The sequence below is a fragment of the Stegastes partitus genome, unplaced genomic scaffold (assembly GCF_000690725.1).
Source record: "Stegastes partitus isolate 25-593 unplaced genomic scaffold, Stegastes_partitus-1.0.2 Scaffold100, whole genome shotgun sequence".
In the NCBI taxonomy this organism is placed as follows: domain Eukaryota; kingdom Metazoa; phylum Chordata; class Actinopteri; family Pomacentridae; genus Stegastes; species Stegastes partitus.
The window spans coordinates 515886-534439 of NW_007577831.1; the positions used below are offsets into that span (position 1 = coordinate 515886).

At 40.7% G+C, this 18554-nt stretch overlaps 1 protein-coding gene across 1 annotated transcript in view; it reads right to left on the minus strand.

Moving 5' to 3' along the window:
• Positions 1-16442, minus strand: part of rab6ba (RAB6B, member RAS oncogene family a) — a 90260-nt gene extending 73818 nt beyond the window's left edge. The window contains exon 1 of the mRNA XM_008277546.1: positions 16238-16442. Coding sequence (XP_008275768.1) covers positions 16238-16307 — 70 coding nt within the window. The 5' untranslated portion in view covers positions 16308-16442. The remainder of the gene's footprint in view (positions 1-16237) is intronic.
• Between the last annotated feature and the right edge of the window lie 2112 nt (positions 16443-18554).

Below are 18554 nucleotides of genomic sequence, written 5' to 3' on the forward strand. Positions count from 1 at the left end.
GTTTTTTACAACTCCACCATGATTACTGATTGATTTACTCACCCCAAGAGATAAGAAGCCACATTACTGGCCAAGGCAGATCTCAGTGCTCAGCAGACAGGCTGTCCCTCTCCTCCAGTTCACACACAAGAATGCTACTTTTCAACTTAGCAAGCTAGCGAGCAGAGTTGCTAGCTATCGCAATGCTAGCGGGATAAACCTCCGCTGGCTCCTCGTCGCTGTGGTCAACATACTCCTGCTGGCGGCCGCTCGTCCGTGTTGTTGTATGTGGCACAGAAAAAACATCGCTCTATCTCAGCGTGCGCCTGTAGTTAGTATCCTGGAGGGATATCCTGGTACCGATCCTTTCCAACAGGTAGTCAAACTGGGTCCGGATCAGCCAAAAGGAGCGCTGGAAGCGGCCGTAATCCAGGTGCAACTCCTGGAGAAGGTGGGGGAATTCCCTGAGCTGTGCGCGTCTCTGGGGGATCCCATGGATCCGGCATCTGGATCGCGTTATTGAAGAGAATGACTTGAATTCAGAAACAAATCTTGACGCGCGAATGACGCGACTTACCCTGAGATACCGCCCAACCCTACCTCCAACCACCAACCTGCTCTGCTACGCTCTTATAGGCATTTTTAGTGTATAATAATAATAATATTAATAATAACGAGAAACTTTTATTTGTTCAAGTGTTCCCCAAGTTTGAAGAGCAAGTTGAAAAATCTGAACTTTTGCAATCTGACGCGCCACGATGGCCAATAGGCGTTGAGATTCTCTGGTGACATCAACATGATTCATTCATTTTTTTACAACTACACCATGATTACTGATTGATTTACTTTGGAGTTTTATTCACATCCAGTTTATAATTTAGTTCAGAAAATATATTTACAGAATGGAAATGGAAACTAGTGCCCTGGTTTGTTGCCTTTTCATTATTCTTTTGTCTTTATTTTTTAAGGACTTGCACTGAATTTTGGAGAAAAAGAGGATCTATTTTATTTTTAAGCACATATTTGCACATTAGCAGGAATGTAGCACAATATATGGATGTGAAAACAGTTATAATAATTCTGTAAAACAATAAAATTTGCTTTGGTAAAAATCAACAAATAATCGTGATAATTAATCGTGATTTCAATATTTATCAAAATAATCGGGATTATCATTTTGGCCATGATCGTGCAGCCCTAGTTTAGTTGTCCAGGAACGTAAATTTGTGGAGACAGAGTTGATCCCAATATGTGATTCTCTCTGAATTCCAAACTTTGCAAGACTGCTCTCCACTGGTTCTCCTTATCAAAAATTTCTTTAGTATTTCTGTTAATTCTTGTCTGTTCATGGTCTCTGTGACATCAAGCAGCCAAACAATAATAATTTATACATGTATTTTTTTAATTTTTTTTTAAAAATGTAGTTCCTAGTGCTGTTTAATGCAAATTAATTTATCGGGGATCACCATCCTACATGTTGCTCTTTGCTTGCACCTGCTACCCTTTCACTCAAACTGGCACTCAGCTCAGAAACACTGACAACAAATAAATCCTACAAATCCTCTTCAAGATACGTGACCATGTGGGCACAACAGGTCCGTGTTTTTTAATTTTATTATTATCAACTGCGAAATGCCCAAAATGCACATTTTTCTTTTGCAAGTCAAACTCCTGAGTTACACATGCAAATACAGTATTTCTGCAATTTATATGGTAAAAAAAAAAACTGGCAAAAACTTAAAGATTATAGTGTAGCCTGATCTAATTCTGCAGAAAAGCTGCCCATTTTGGGTGCTGGCAGGTACCCAGCAGACTATAACATACTGGATACTGGATACTGGGCCCAACAAAGAAATGCTGACTCAAGGCTGATCTCACACTATGAATTTCTAGTCTGTTTACCTGTGGGTCTTTGTTCCAAGTGGAAACAAAACAAGCATTGTAACCATTGTGTTTGAGATCAAGGATTGCCTTTGCTCCAAGGCTAAACCCTCCCAAAGCTACAAGAATGTGTGGGACAAAACACAGTACATCAGCTTGTAGGGAATCGTTCCGGAGGGAAATAGACAAAAATATGAAAAACAAGGCCTGGAGAGGCCTTGTTGTCCATCTATGTACAAAGACAGGATGAGCTCTATAAAGGGCTGCACAAAGACAGAAATACTAAAAAGAAAAATGTAATGTCTCCAATAATAGCTGCATATGTGAACATCATGAGTAAGTATTAGAGGCATCAGACTGGCCCTGCATTGCTGCGGCCCCACAGCTTCTCTGCCACCTGTTTCTCTGCACGCCGTCTAGTAGTGATTCATTTCTTTGCCCACTGAGTTAGATAAAACACTCCCTACTATGTTAAACTGGAATGATGAATGTTCACCGTGCCTCCATTCCATAAATCCTGGCAGAACCTTCTGCATGTTGCTACACTGGCATCTCAATGAGACAATATACTCTTATAGCCCTCTACTGTACTGAGCAGTAGTTTCAAATAGTAAAGACTGTGGCAATAGGGAGTAAGATTTCATGTTTGAGACCGAATAGCAGACTTTAATGATTATAGTTTATGTTTCAACTTAAAATATTTAAATAATAATTTAAATAATTATTTTTGTAAATGTTGCAAATTTCTGACAAATTGAACTCGCTTTTTCATTCCAAATGATCTTTGAAATTTCTACTATGTTCTATATGCTATTGCATTATAAATTAAAGACAGCTGACGCAGTAGTTCTCTTGCCAGTCAAATGCAAGTCATGGCTAAAATCACAGAGCTTAGTGAGCCAATAGGTTCCACCAATGAGAGAGAGAATTGTTCATTATGTACGGTGGCCCAGAAGTGTCACAACAAAACAAAAGCCGATCGAGATTCGACAGAGATCATTGGAAACAACTCGAAAGTAAGTAAAATACTGATGGCAAATAGTGTCCATTAATCTCCAGCTTCTGCCCACTTCGTGTGGCGTTGCGCACTTCACAGTATAACTTCCAGGTTAAAAAAAAAAATAATAACTTCCGTTGCAACCGTTGTGTTGTGTTGCGGCTTATTTTGTAGTGTTGCGGCTAATTGTGTTGTGTTGTGGTTAATTTGGTCGTGTTGTGGCTAATTTTGTAGTGTTGCGGCTGATTTTGTAGTGTTGTGGTTAATTTTGTAGCGTTGTGGCTTATTGTGTTGTGTTGTGGCTTTTGGTTTGTTGTGACACTTCTGGGCCACCGTAATTATGGTTGCTCACAAGATAAGGAAAGGCTATAAAGACATACTCAATTGTTTTCAAGTGGCAGTGGGCACAGTGCAAGGCATAATCTAAAAATACAAGGAGTTCCACACAATGAAAAACATTCAAGAATGTTGGAGACGGCCGATAGTGACCCCTGCAAGGGTAGGAATGGCAGAGGTTAAGCAGATTCCAAGAATCATCACAAAGCCCATCCTGATGAATCTGAACATTTTTGATACCAACATCTCAAGACAGCCACAGAAACTGAACAAGGCTGATCAACATGGACACAAACCAAGGAAGACTCCACTTCTCCAAGGCAGGCACATAAAAGCTTGCCCAGCCTTTGAAAAAGCTCACCTGGACAAAGAAGAAAGCTGTTGGTTATCAGTTCTGTGGTCCAATTAGACAAAAAAACTGAGTTGTTTAGGCACAAGAATGTGGCTTTTGTTTGGTAAAAGAAAGAAGAATTATATAACTTATAGAACACCAATCTAATGGTGGAAACACAATGCATTAGGGGTGTTTTTCAGCTGATGGACCAGACTTTGTCAAAGTCAATAGCATCATGAGAAAAGAGGACAACATTAAAATTTGAATTTCATTGAGAATCTGATGGCAGAGTGATAGCAAAGAAGCCTTCCAACCTCAAAGACTGGCAGATCATCACAAGAGATGTGAGGTCTGAAATCCCATTGAAGATATGCACAAATTTCTACACAATTACATCCAACATACATGTTGTGGAAACAAATGAAGGCTTTGCCACTGATTACAGATTTTAGTCATGGCCTTTTTAACTAAAATGTCATTTACACAAAACAAAAACATAGAAACAGTTTGAATGTATCCTTAAAATCCCCAACAGTTTCTTACTGTCTTCTTCACGTTACTTTGTCATTTTCAGCTATGAGAAACTTATGTATCAAATAAAAACTCACTATAAATCAGAATGTATGAGTATGAATAATCTGGGGCTTAAGTGTATAAGAAAAAGTAAAAAAAAAAAACCTAATTTGTTAAATATGAAAAAAACACTGATTGCTGCAGGTAGGTGAGGTGAAGTTTACAGCAGGCAGCACTCAGGCTACAGCAGCCCCATGATGAGGGCTCATCTGGGGAGCTGGAGAAAGCACTGATGGAGACCTGCTGAACTCAGTCAAGTGTCACGTCCCATGCTGGGTAAATAACTTCCTCCACAGTGGGGATTTTATTCACAGAGCCGTTCTGTTTGAGCAACTGGGATTATGTTTAAATAGGATTCTCTGTCTTTCTCCTTCGAGAGAGCTCACATTAAGCAAGAAGCCAATCCATTTCCGAGATGCACAATTCAGAGAGAATAGTCTGCAAACCGCTGAATAATGTGAGGCACTTTAAAAGTTCCTGGATCCTTGTTAAAATTGATCTTTAAAACAGTAGGGTACGAAGTTACATTTATAACAGAGCAGCACCCACCCTCGCTGTTTTATTCCTGCTTTTTGTGAAAGTGTGTCGTCAGATGCAGCTTCCAAAATCTTTTCACTGGCACACAGGCGGGCGGAACTGAATCAGACAATTTCTCTACATCACTGCATGGGCAGCAGACAGATTTGTTTTATTCTGGGCAGAGTGTATAAGTGAGGCTGTGCTTTCCCATGGGCCTGTGGGAACACGCCCACTCAGCTGTGCAGCATATGTATATAGAGCTACCATCACTCTGCTTGGTATTCCTTAGCTGCAAACCAGCTGCTGCAGGACTGAAAGCTCCTCTTAATAAGTCGAGAAATATTGTATATATTTTAAAAACATAAACCCACAGTCATCAATACTATTTTCAGTATCTCAAATTTTCTACACTCTACTGTGAGATGTGTTGTAGGGTAAAGGTGGAGCAATTATAAAAAAGGGATTGCTGATATTTAGCTAGTTAGCATATTTAGAAGGTTACAAAGTGCCAGATTTACCGTCCCTCTTACCCCCACTGCCTCCTTCCCTCCCATCTCCTCTCTCCTTTTCAACCCGTTCTGTGCAAGAGTTCAAACACACATATATTATGCAGAAACAGTCTTGTGTGGATTGGTCAGAACACTTTGTCAGCTTCCCATTTACAGACCCATGGCTGCATGCAAACAACAAATTTTTTTAAGGACACAATTCAATTCAATTCAATTTTATTTGTATAGCGCATATTTACAACAACAAGTCATCTCATAGCGCTTAACAAAGGCAGAGACAGAAACAGAAACACCCAACAATCCAAAACATTTGGATTCCCTATAAGCTTAAGCAGTCCGCAAGCAGTCCGCAACAGTGGGAAGGAACCGAAAACCCCCGCAGGGGGAAAAAAACCTCCGACAGAACCAGGCTCAGGGAGGGACGGCCATCTGTCTCGACCGGTTGGGTGGATGTAGGATGAACTAGTGGACTATGAGGAGATATTCACTCAGTTTGACAAAACATGTATTGGATTTGAATCCCATATTCCACCTTTAAGTACTAGAAGAAAAAAACTAGATTTGCAGTCTGTCAGAAGTGCATATTGGACAGTTGGTTACTTTTGGAAACCACCTGCTTCCCCACCTTTACAAAGTTGGACAGCAGCTGTCTGTGTTGCCTATTATCTGTAACCTTCCGTAAAAAAACAATCCAATGTTCGCACCCTCTTCATGCTGTAATCAGGCAGCTGTGCAGCTGTGACAGAGGAGCCAAGCATCGAACACATTTGATTTTCGATGTGAGACAGTATATCATAAGAACTAACAGACTAGAACTACTAGATTAAAACTAGTAGACTAGGGTCTACAGCTATGCTGGTTTCTCTGGGCGTCAACACTAATGGATATACCAACACACTCACATGTATGCATGATAATGCTAAAATGGCAATGTTAAACCACATTTAATTAGGTTTATCGAGTGGTTGTTGATACTTCAGCCAGGAACAAAGTGGTGAAGCCACCAATAGACCTACAGACAAGCATTAACATGCCTAGAGCCACAGTGCTGGCCTGTCATGTGGCAATTTTATTTGTAATTTTCATCATTTTATTTTCTTGCTGTATGTTTTGTCCCAAGTATTCTCTTAAATTGTTAAGTGGATTGAGCTCATACATGACTGACTGATTCATTGACTGATATAAAGATGTGTACCCAGTTGAGAAAACATCTGTTCTCACCTTAAGTCACAGACAAAGGGCCCAGCTCAGCTGCCCATTAACGGGCAGCCCCATTAATGGGCAGCTGAGCCAATCAATGGCAGATCAAAGCTGTCAGACAGCCGTTTCCCCAATCCATAAAAGAAGAACAGCTTTGCCAGGAAGACACAATTAGATGTGGAATGAAAGAGATGACCAGTTATCTTCAGATGCAGGCAGATTATCAGATGTTAGAACTGCTGCTGAGGAAATAAAGGCTGGACTCAATCTTCAAGTCAATATTGACAAAATATCTACAGTCTCTCATTCAATGAAAATCCTAGGAACTGAAGGTAACTACATTTACTGCACAGCTCTTGACTGTGCCACAAAGAAGGATTATATGTCAGAGAAAAGTCAGGATGTTGAGACAGATGGACACTCAAGTCAGTGCTTATCTTTAGCATCCTTTCACCTGATGACAAGTTCAATCAAATTAAAGATTATTAGAAGAGTACGCCAACGTAAACTCACCTGGTCCACCTTTCACACATCTAAGGCAGTCTACCAGTACATGCTGTTAGACAACTAATCCATTTACCACAAGGCTTCTCACAATTATCCCAAAATTGCCCAAGTGCAATTATTTGAGCCGGCCGCGATAATTTTTCATAATTGTATTATTTCGTTTACCAGCTGGATAAAACCAGCAGAAATGCTATATTTCAATCACTATTTCAACATAGTAGAGCTGGTCCTAATAGCAATTCCTTGGCTTCGGATATTCGGTTTCAATTAATGACGAATATCTGAATATTCGGCACAGTCGGATGGCAGGTTGCGAGGTTGTGGGCGAATATATATCAGGGTACAACCACATTGACGGGGGGGAGAGGGGGCCGGGCGAATATTCGGATTGCAAAATTGATATGCGGATACCACCACAACGACAGAATATTCAGATGTTTGGGTCCAGCCCTACAGCATAGTATTCCAATGTTTGTTCCCCCTTCCTTTGCTATGGTTAAATGGCACCATGCAGAATATGCATCTGTTCTCAGCTGCATTTTCAGGAGTGCACTTTAATCTTGATATTTTCACATCAATATGACACTTTGTTCTATGACTATGATTCGTCAGGCTAGATTTGTAAACTTGACATAAACAGAGGAAAAAATAATACATTTAAAAATCATTGTGTGGTAGACAAAAATAGGAGAGCGATGAGGAATTTCCCTAACTGAATGCCAGCCAAGGAAGCTGCAGGTTGTGGTTCGTGCCGTAAAACTAAATTCAGCCAATATCTCGTCTTGGTCCAGTAGCTGGCCATTTTGTCTTTGGATTTTCATATATATCCCTGGTTCTGTGAAAAACAACAACCAAAGTGGCTCAGACTAATCCATGCAACACTATTTCAGTTGTGGTCCTTCATGCTTATGCACAGGAAGGGATAAAGGGAGGGGAGAGAGGGTCGGCAAATCTGGCATTATAACTATCTAGATATGATAACTGATTAGATATCAATAATCCTTCACCAGAGTCACAGAGTCCACCTTTTAAGTATATATATATGCTCATTCAGTCTGTAATAACTAGGTGAGCTTGTCCTTTGGAGGTCCTTTGTGACATGTAATGTGATAAAGAACTGACTTTTGACTTTACGAAGGGTTGCTTTTGTTTGTATTATTTTTGCTTTTATAGACCTGCACCACTGTAGTGAAGAAAATAGAGCAAGCAGTGATTTATTAGAGCTGAAGATATCTGAATGGTGAAACGGCTTTTAATCACCCAGAGGTGTTTTACAAAAGCCTCTGTGTCAATGTCAGTCCTACCAGAAAAAAAGCAACAGATGATGAAATGTTCTTACTATTAGCCTGGCAGGTACTCTTTGCAGTTTAGTATTACAATGTGAAAACACCCTAAATATGGAGGACGATTTAAACGCTAGTTTAAAGAAATGACATGCAGGCGGCTTTCCAAAGACGTTATATAAAGTTTGAAGTAGCGGGAACATTTGTGACGAAAGGAATACAACAAACAAACCAGCCCACATAAAAATCCCAGCAGTGTTCTCAACACATTTCATCTACAACCACCTCTGATTCACACAGCAAGAAATTTTCATCATCTAAATGTATGTCTGTTACTGTGAAGAAATGGCTGCATATCTACACATCAAGTCCTGGAGGCAGCTTTTAGAAATCAGTTTCAAATCAAACCTGACAGGTTCTTGCCTGAAATGGGCCAAAGCCTTGCATATTAATACAAGGAAATGTAACTTGAATTGAAAGATGAGTCCACTGCACTATCCACAGTATAGAAAAGGACTGCATCAGTAGTGTGACTTGGCTTCAGTTACTGCAGGATTTTTGCTCTTACCTCTGCTTATCATTGTGCAGTTTCTGTGTAAAAAGCTGCATGTTACTGATGTGGGTGAAAATGTGTAGTATCTATATCTGCTTTTGCCATTTCAAAGCCTCAGTGAGGAACTGTGCCGGTTGCTCCCTGCCCAGGCCAGCCAAAACCCTGAGTTTCATTTGCTCAGAAAGCTGTTTCCCGGAGACATAGTGATTGATGCATTAGACAACCAACTAAACTCTATTCTGAAGCATACTGGTCCAGTGATTCAGCAGTATTTTGAAGCCAGCCAGAGTCGGTGCGATGGCAATCTCTGTGCAGTGAAAGATAGAAGATGGCATTTTGATTCAGTGAGCAAAATCTCACAGCAGCCATGCGGATGCATCTACCAAATGTATTTCCATCTGTTTGTCTGAGGTGAAATGAAGCATGCAGCAAGGGATTACCTCCAAACAATTGGCTTTTACAAAGTGCCACAGTGTACTGCTCCTTTTAAAAAGTGCTTAAGGGAAAACATGTATGACACAATAAATGCAGATCAGTAATCTGAGGTGTTCTAACAACGACCTGGTTGATTGCTCTGAGGCTGGAGCTGGCAAAATGCTGCTTCCACCAGGAGCGTGGGCACACAGACTTGGAAACAGCTCATTGGCTTGCTTAAAGCCTTCAGCTTTGTCAAGGAAATCTTTAGCTAGCCCTCTTTGTACAGGGAGTGTAGAAAACACCCAGAGAACTATGCAGGAGGAGAGACTTCCTGACAGCTCATTTAACATTCTGCCTGCTTCCACCCACTTAATCTGGAGCCCCCACCTCTCTGTCGTTAGCTGATTCTTTTATGAACAACAGAACATCATGCCATCTTTCCCTTTATAGACACATTTTTTCGACACTTCCACCATTATGGGACTTTACTGTGCACAGAAACTCTCTACCCAGAAAGAACAAGTGGTCTTTTCATAGCAGGCTCAGTGCTGCGGATGCCCCTGTTCCTGACGTACTTGAGTCCAGTCGTGTACATTAATAAATGATAGTGGCAGAGCTGACGGGATTCACGCCCGACTGGGCACCAGCTGCAATTATAGCAGACATGTCAGACAGACACAGCTCCACCAGAGACGACCCAATCAAACAACAGGCTGGCAGCCCGGCGCTGCCACTGTCTGGATGGTTGACAAATAAAGTCCCCTTGCACTGATAACGGGCACAGACGTGACTCCTCCAGACTGGCTGGGATACCTCAGTACAGACCAGCAGGGTCTCCAGGGGCTTTAGAGTTCAACAACCCAGAACATTTAACCAAAGACACTACAGAATGAGGCCAATCAGAGCATCTCACCTTTGAAATCCCCACAAACCTCTAAGATACTGCTGCACAAGATCACAATATGCCCAATATTCACACCCATCTAATTTTTAATGACTAACTACAAAAGAAGTCTGTCTGACAGAACATCATTTGTTCCAATTTAAAAGTACTTGGACTTGGATACACTGAGTTTTTTTTTTTTAACGTTATTTAACAGACAGCTTATTGACATGCAGACTTGATATGTGGCCAGTAAAATGAGTGAAGAACATGGCCAAAAACACTATTAAGGGAGATTTGCTTGCGAAAAAAAAATGCAATGTCAGTTGTATGGAAATATTTTGGCCACAGAAAGGATGATGTTGACCATAAACAGGTCTTCTTCTGGCAGCCTCTTGCAATTGTTGCCACTACAGGAGGCAGCATAACTTATTTGTTTCCTCATTAAATCAGCACTAAAAAGCTCTGCATGACAAGTACAAAGTCAGATGTGTAGATCATCAAAAGCAAAAAGACAATTTGGGCTGCCTTTGACAGTGTTAGACCATATTAGAAAGGTTCCAAGCAGCAGAGAAAAATCACTGATCTGTTACCTTAACACCTTGCAAAAGATATGATACCAATTATTAGAGTTTCCATGAAGTTTTGAAAAAAAGTGATGTATTGGTAAATTAGCTGTTGTACATGTTGTTTCACCAGTTGAAGCCTCTTACTATTTAAACCTCCACCGATCTGAGGAGGTGCTCCATGTATGGACAGTTCATGTTCGCAAGTAGAGAGCATTGTGGGGGTTTGACTAGCAATGGGCACCACAACAGAAAATTCTGTCTTGGTTAATTGTGTATTCATTATGAGTCAAATGTGTTTTCAAACTTTGTGATAGTGTTATATGCAATCACGCCACTTCTATGAATAATGTCACTTGTCCATTGTCAAATATACCTATAATAGCATATGGAATGATGTATAGTGTACACAATTCGTGTTATTGCTTAATCAATTATTGACTGATAACACTGATTACTTATTGATTGATAATCACTATGGGTTAAGAAAATTATTTAAAATTTACATCCCTATTCTTGCTGGAGAATAGAGCCCTATGTAAGTCTTACTGTCCACTTTATAATAAGGGCTCCCAACTAAAAAGTTGCTATTTACAACAGCACAACTGCATTTTCACCGGATCATCATTAAAGTAAACCTCACAGCATGGATGAGACAAACACTGAAGCCTCAATGAGAGATTTAAAGTCCGTAAAACAAAAGAAAATGACCAGACTGCAGTGCTCTGGCCACAGACTGCATCCTACCAATGCTGAATTTACTAAGTTGTTTTTCTAATATCACAGAAAAACAAAATATTGCAATGTCACTTTTTTCCAATATCATGCAGCCCACAAACCACAGCGTTTCACTTGATACAATCTGACAAAACTCTAAGATTATATTGTAACCCAAAGCTTCATCTCACTGATAAAACAGCAGTTGCCTTAATTACCTGACACTAATGTTGGTTGTAATTATGGGAAATGCTGAGTCTGTAATCCTTTATTACGCATCATGGGAGTAATGCATTCACAGTGCAATTCTATAGCATGTGCAGCATAAAATAGGTTTCATTGCAACAGAGCAGACAGAAAGAAATAGATATAGATATAATAGATATAAGCCATCCTGTCACAAAGTGTTTGTCAGTGAGTAAACACACCCTGCAACAGCATCTTTTAACACCAGATGCGAATGAGCAGAAAGTGCAAGCCTTTAACAAATCTAAAAAGAAGTTTCACCATTATGGAATTTCATTACTAAGTGGCTCACATTGCTTATGATGTGAAATGATTCACTAATCAGGGCTCCAGACTGCAACCATTTTGGTCGCACTTACAACCTTTTTTTGAGAGTGTGCAAGTTGAAATTTCCCCTGGTCACATTTGTGCGAGTGCATGATGATCATGAAGCTCTTTTGGTGTCACTGCAACCAGCGCAGGCAGCTACTGTGTTAACCACAGTGGTGAAAAACAGCACTTTTAGAACTTCGGTGAACTGTGTTATTTACACTTAAAAATTAGGTCTTCTTGTGAAATGTGGAACACACCTGCATTCGCTGTTTGCTATGAGCAGAACATCGTATGTAGGTGTGCTCCACATTGCACAAAAAGAAACACTTGGCTTCATCTCAGACAAATCTGACACTAGAACGGCCCAGTTTAACTATTTTCAAAGTATTTTTCAGTCACACACCTTTCTGAGCATAGCACATCCACCCAGTGGCAGCTACCACAGCCTGCAACGTGGGCCGTTTAGGGAACATCTGTAAATTGTAGCGTCTATCGATAAGCAGATGTTCAACAAGTGATGTGTTTTTGCCTGTGACAAGGTGGAACGTGCGACCAAATAAGAAAATTGGTCGCACCAATGCTACCAGTGAAAAAGATAGTCTGGAGCCCTGCTAATGAGAAATATTCCTCGTCAATAATTCACGGCTTTTGTAAGTTAAAACCAATTTATGTTTATATAAGACTTTAACGTCTTCCACATACTAAAGACCACAGAGTGAACGCGTTTCCTGCAATACTGACAAATTGAGTACACAAAACCATTCAACAAGACTAAACGGAAGAACAGGTAAAAGCATATGGCTGCTTATTCTGAATCCAAATGATTGTGAAGAAAAACCAATGGTCATATTCAAACGATAGAAGATTTATGTGGTTCACAAAAAAATTACAATTAAAATCAACCTACGCTCCTGTACTTTTATTTATGCCACACAAGTCTAAAACCAATAAATCCAGTGTTTTACTTCAACTGAAGAAGAAATGGTGTCTTTTCATATGCCAAGCTTGACCATAATTTATCAAAACATTTAGCCAGTTTTGTAGCCTGGTGAATACAGTACACTCCCTGATATTATGTTTGTGCAATCAAATCCCCTTTGGCTGGTTGCTTGGCACTTAATATCATAAAATTGCCCAAGAGTAAAGGCAAACTAACAGGGATTAAGTGTGTCTATTTTATGTATACTGCATCTAATTTATTTTCATTTAGAGATGAAAGCACTATGAAAATATAGAGGAGAACATGTTATTAGTTTTATTGCTGACAAAGAGCAGTATGAAGCATGACATTTAACAACTTCTGATGGAAAACAAACCTCTCAATGGAGTGAAATCTGTTCTAACAAAGGTTACAACTACTTTTTTTTCACTGATTACATGGGAAGCACAAGTAATCAAATATTAATCTTAATCATTGATCATTAAATGAACATGATCAACTGCGATATTGACATTTAAAAGGCATGCTCTGCTCATGGAAATTCAGCTGAATATCAAATCAAGCGCTCCCTAAACTAAGAGCCAGCTACAAGGGAATGAACAAGATGGTTCATGCTCCGGTATTTCACTGTTCTGTGACGGTGCCTCATTTGGTTGGCTATAAGACAACATAAATTTACCATTATTTAGATAATAACTATGCCACACTGCTGCAAATGAACCATTATTCAATTTAATGCGTGACCCCACTATACTGGATGATCAATAGGACCTACTGGAGGACTGAACTGTGACTAATGCGGTTCATTTGGCTGCTGAAGACCTCTGAATTGGACCATAAAACAGACCTGGCCTGTTCAAATAAAATAAAACAAAATAAATACATCTAGAGATTCAATTCATGTCTAAGCCAGCTCAGTGTAATCTTGTGGAAAACAATTTTGTTGCCTCAGAAGAGGAGAAGCTTTTGACTGTCTGAGGGGGTGGGTAAGTGAAGCTTGGGATGGAGGAACAGAACCCAAAGGATGAGTTTCCACATGAATGTTTTATTTTGCGTCATGCTTGGATTCGGATTCAAAGAGCAGGTCAGGATTCAAAACACAAACTCATTGAGCCTCAGTAGTGGAGCTGCAACGATTAATCAATTAGTTGTCAACTATGGAAATAACCATCACATAGACTGTATATAATAGATGGTTTAAAAAGTTAAATTAAAGCAGAAGAGACCTAAACCTACATTCTCTTTAACAGCCCGCAGGGTGCGACTGCTCTAGTTGCAAAAAGAAGTGATTGTAGAGAAGTCTATGAGGAAGATTACTTTACCTCTAACTTCATTTATAACATTAGAACATTTTTAAATTAGTTTATGGTCTCAGCTGGTAGTTTCAAGGTTCCTTTAATACAGTATGGTGTTCATTTTGTAAACTATGGTTTCATTATGAGTAAAATAGATGATAAAGCAGGATATGCTTCCAGGTGGGGCTACCTAATGATTGACAGGTTGCTACGATATCAAAATACAAAGAGTCAGATCAACCGCTCAGCCAAATGGCTCACCTGAGGCTTTAAAATAGGACTTTACAGTCCAATGGTGACCATCACCCATCAATCCGCCTTAAATTTGAATATATTCTGGATTCTCACTTACCATTCTTTCAGCCCAAACAACTGATCGACTAATTGAGAAAATAATCAAAATGAAAATAAGATTTAGTTGCTTTCTTGGTTCCTTTATCACAAATAATCAGTATTAGCCTTGAAACACAGATTTGGTCAGCTGAGGCAGTAGAGCTGCCATGATTAATTATTGAACTGATTAATTGTCAACTAATATATTTATCTCCAACTATTTCAATAATCAATTACTGGTCAAACTGGTCTAAGTAGCATTCTAAGAAAAAAGGGTCTAAATCCTTTGATTCAAGCTTCGTCAATGGGATTTGTTGTCTGATTTCTTTACCAGTCCATAATGTTAAACTGAAAATTTTTGAGCTGTGGATGAAATGAGACATTTGAGGATGTCATCACAGGATTTGGAAGACAATGATAGACATTTTTCCTTATTTTCTGATCCTTTATAGACAAAACAACTTATCGATTTACTGAGAACATATTCAACAATAAAAATAATGGTTACTTCTCTAGTTCCTTGATTACTAATTATCAGTATCAGCTTTGAAATAAACCTACAAGTCAACCCCTACTCAAATTAAAAGAGCAGGTCAGCATGCAAAAACACAAATTTGGCCATCCTAAACAGAGAAGCTGCAATGATTAATCAATTAATTGATTAGTTGTCATCTATTAAATTATACTCTAACCATTTCAATAATCGATTAATCGGTCCGAGTCATTTTTAGGAGAATAAAGTCTAAATTCTCTGATTACAGCTTCTTAAATGTGAGGTTTCCTAACTCCTCTGAGACATTCAACTCAATACTCTTGGGTTGTGGACAAAACAAGATATCTGAATATGTCATTCTGGGCATGGAGAAACACTGACTGACTTTTGTCACTATATTCTCACATTTTAATGACCAAACAACTGATTGAACAATTAAGAAAATAATTAGTAAGTTGCTTTCTTGGTTCCTTTATTACAAATAATCAGTTTCAGCCTCGTAAAAAAACACGACAGACAAACCCCATTAAAATTCATAGAGCAGATCCATGTGCAAAAACACAAATTTGGTCAGCCTGAACAGTAGAGCTGCAATGATTAATCAAATAATTGAGTTGTCAACTACAAAATGTATTCCCAACTATGACAATAATCTGTTAATCAGTCAGTGTCATTTTTTTTAAAGGAAATAAAAAGGTCTTCTAAAATGTGAGGTTTCTTTACTGCTCTGTGACATTAAATTGCATTTTTTGGGGGGGGTCGTGGACAAAAGAAGACATGTGAGGATATCATCTTGCGCTTTGGAAAATCCTGATGGACATTTTTCATTATTTTCTAGACCAAACAGCTGCTCATTTATTCGAGAAAATGAAAATGGTTGAAGGTATAGGATAGTTGCAGCCTTACTCAGCAGGCAGACAGGAACAATACCAGGGCAGAGACTGCAGCCACACAACTTATCTCATCGCCACTGACAACCTGGGTGTGTCTCAACACACAGGGATATTTACCAACTTGTACCATCCACAGCAGCATCAGACCAGGAGCTGCACACAGTCTCGTTTACCAAGCATTTACAACTAAAGCTGCGTAGATCCTCACAGCTCGTCCGGGTTGTTTCAAACTAATATCCGGCGTTACGAGGCGGATATTAAAGCCTGTTAAACTTAGAGACTGTTGTGTGAAGCTGCTTATTTGACTCAAAGAACGCCCTCCGCGCTCACCAACAATTCTTCTTCTTCAGTTTTAAAGCCCCACAAGTCACGACCAGCTAGCTAACCGTCTCCCACCACATGAACTTGCCACGCAGGTGCCTCACTTGTCACCGAAAATGAACTTGTCGGTAGAAATGAAACGCGTCTTACCGCTCTGCTCCCCGAGAAAGACCAGTTTGAATTTTCTTAACGGGTTCCCAAAGTCGCTGCCCACGGACATTTTGAGGAGGAAGAGGGGGGACTACGGTCGCCGGAGGACGGTCTGGGTGTAGTTGTGAGCTCCCAATCGAGTTCGGTGTTGGTCGGCGGAGATGCTGGATGGAAAAGGCGGCGGTGCAGCTGCTCGCTCTCTCTCTCTCTCTCTCTCTCTCTCTCTCTCTCTCTCTCCGTGAAGGGAACGTTGCTGTTGCTGCTGCTGCTGCACCGGGCCGTGACGCTTCGGCTGGAGGCTTCTGCGCATGCGCCACCCAGGTCCTCGCCGGACTGACAGCCGTGATATAAAATGACGTCATGTGAGGACTGAGCAGGGAGGCAGTTTCTGTCTAAACTGCTGCTGGGAGCCACTTTTATCTCGTTTTCTCAGTTCAACGCAGATTATACAGACGCTGGCACACATGCAGGTGTCTGGGAAAACATTTTACATTGTAGACAAGAGACGAAGCACACTCTTATAAAGTTGTGAGACTTTTGGGACAAAAAATATAAATTTTCTTTGAATTTACAAGTTATTATCCAAGTGAGGATTTGGGCCTCAAGAAGACACTGGGATGAGCACTGCAAGACAAGAACACCAGGGGAGCCACAACACTGCTGAACAAGTCACATGCAGGCAATGTGTGACTGGCCCTCAAAGATACCAGGGTTTTATTTGAGATAACAATTTCTTCCGTGCACAGGCCCTGCAGAGGTCTCCTGGTTTACCAATGCAAGGTCCACTTGGTGCAACAGACCAGTGTCCTGAGCTGGTCATCATAATAGACCCTCAAATGCAACCTCACACAGAAACACTTCTTGTGCTGGGGTTGCACAGAGACGGTACAGAGATGACTTCTGCTGACACTGCAAGCGCCACCAAAACAGGGCCAACTATTACAACTGCCGGCAAAGGTTCACACCACAGCGGGACCACAGGGGCAAATTTAACAACCAAAACCAGAGATGTCTTCTGAGCAATTTAGGTTCTGGTGGACATTTTTCCCAGCAAAGACACAACAGAGCCCCCATCGACAGTGACTCTCAGAGAAGACACTAGTCGACCAGAAATCTCCATCATTCAAGTCTGAAAGTCCCAGATGCAGTGAGCGCATTGGTGTCAGCATTATCCAACATCAGCCTTTAATGTGTTTAAATACGTTGGTGTCAACATAGTATGTTGGGTTTTGGTTTTTTTTTGTCATTTAGGTTTTCTTACATCAGTCCTTCTTAGTTTTCATTTACTGTTTCATTTCAATTACTTTTTCAAATCACAGAAGTGAGGTTTGAAAAATAGAAGTTCATAACAAAATATGGAAAAACTTTAACTGAACACATTTTATAACTGAATACATCCAATGAACTGAATAAATGGTTACTCATTTAGAGTTCTTTGGTCTTTGTGTTCCAGCACATTCAGTGTAAAATACAACAGATATTACTTCAGAGTGCCCCGACTCAGCTTTAATGTAAGCAAGTTTACATCATAGTATAACTAACAAATGTTAAGGGTTCAAATCAGTGACGTGTGGTGAGGTTCATGGCTGGTGAGGCACTGACTTCATCACAATCACTGCAGCTGCGGAGTCACAAGAAGAATGTCTGGGATCATGAGCGCCCCCTGTCATGAGGCAAGAGAACTTCCTGCCTCATCTAGAACTGTCACAGCACAGGGTGAACCCAAGCAGAGGACGGACAGACAATAGCAGAGACAGGTGGTGTACAAACTGCTTATTTTTAACAACGAAGGACTGGGACAAAACAAAAACAAAACTTAGTAGGTGCAGGACAGGGGTCGGACAGGCTCCCGAGGACCGGCAGGCAGGGTCGCACACCGATGGAGAGGGTGGCGGCAGAGAGTGGCAGTGGCGGTCTGGAGTGTCAGCCAGGTGGGAAAAAACGAGGCGGGGCTGGAGCCAAGGTGGATGGAACCAAAGCCAATCTGGGGTGGGAGGCGGTTGGACTGAGGCCGAGCCAGGACAGAGGCAGAACTGGGGCAGTGCGGCCAGCAGAGCTGCAGGTACAGGAAACACAGGTTAGTGATGTGACTAGCATGCTGCGCTGCAGCCGCCCGGAGTTACTGCTGATGAGATGATAATTAATGACAGCCACTGCAGAGAGTGAAACCGGAGACTGAGTGAAAATGAGAGAGAGGCAGAGAGAGAAGGAAGTCAGGTGGGAGACCGGGGAGGGGGCCCTGATAGTACCCTCCAACCAGATGGCACAGGGGTTGATGACAGCCTCCATCGAAGCAGGGGGCCAACTTCTTGGCCTC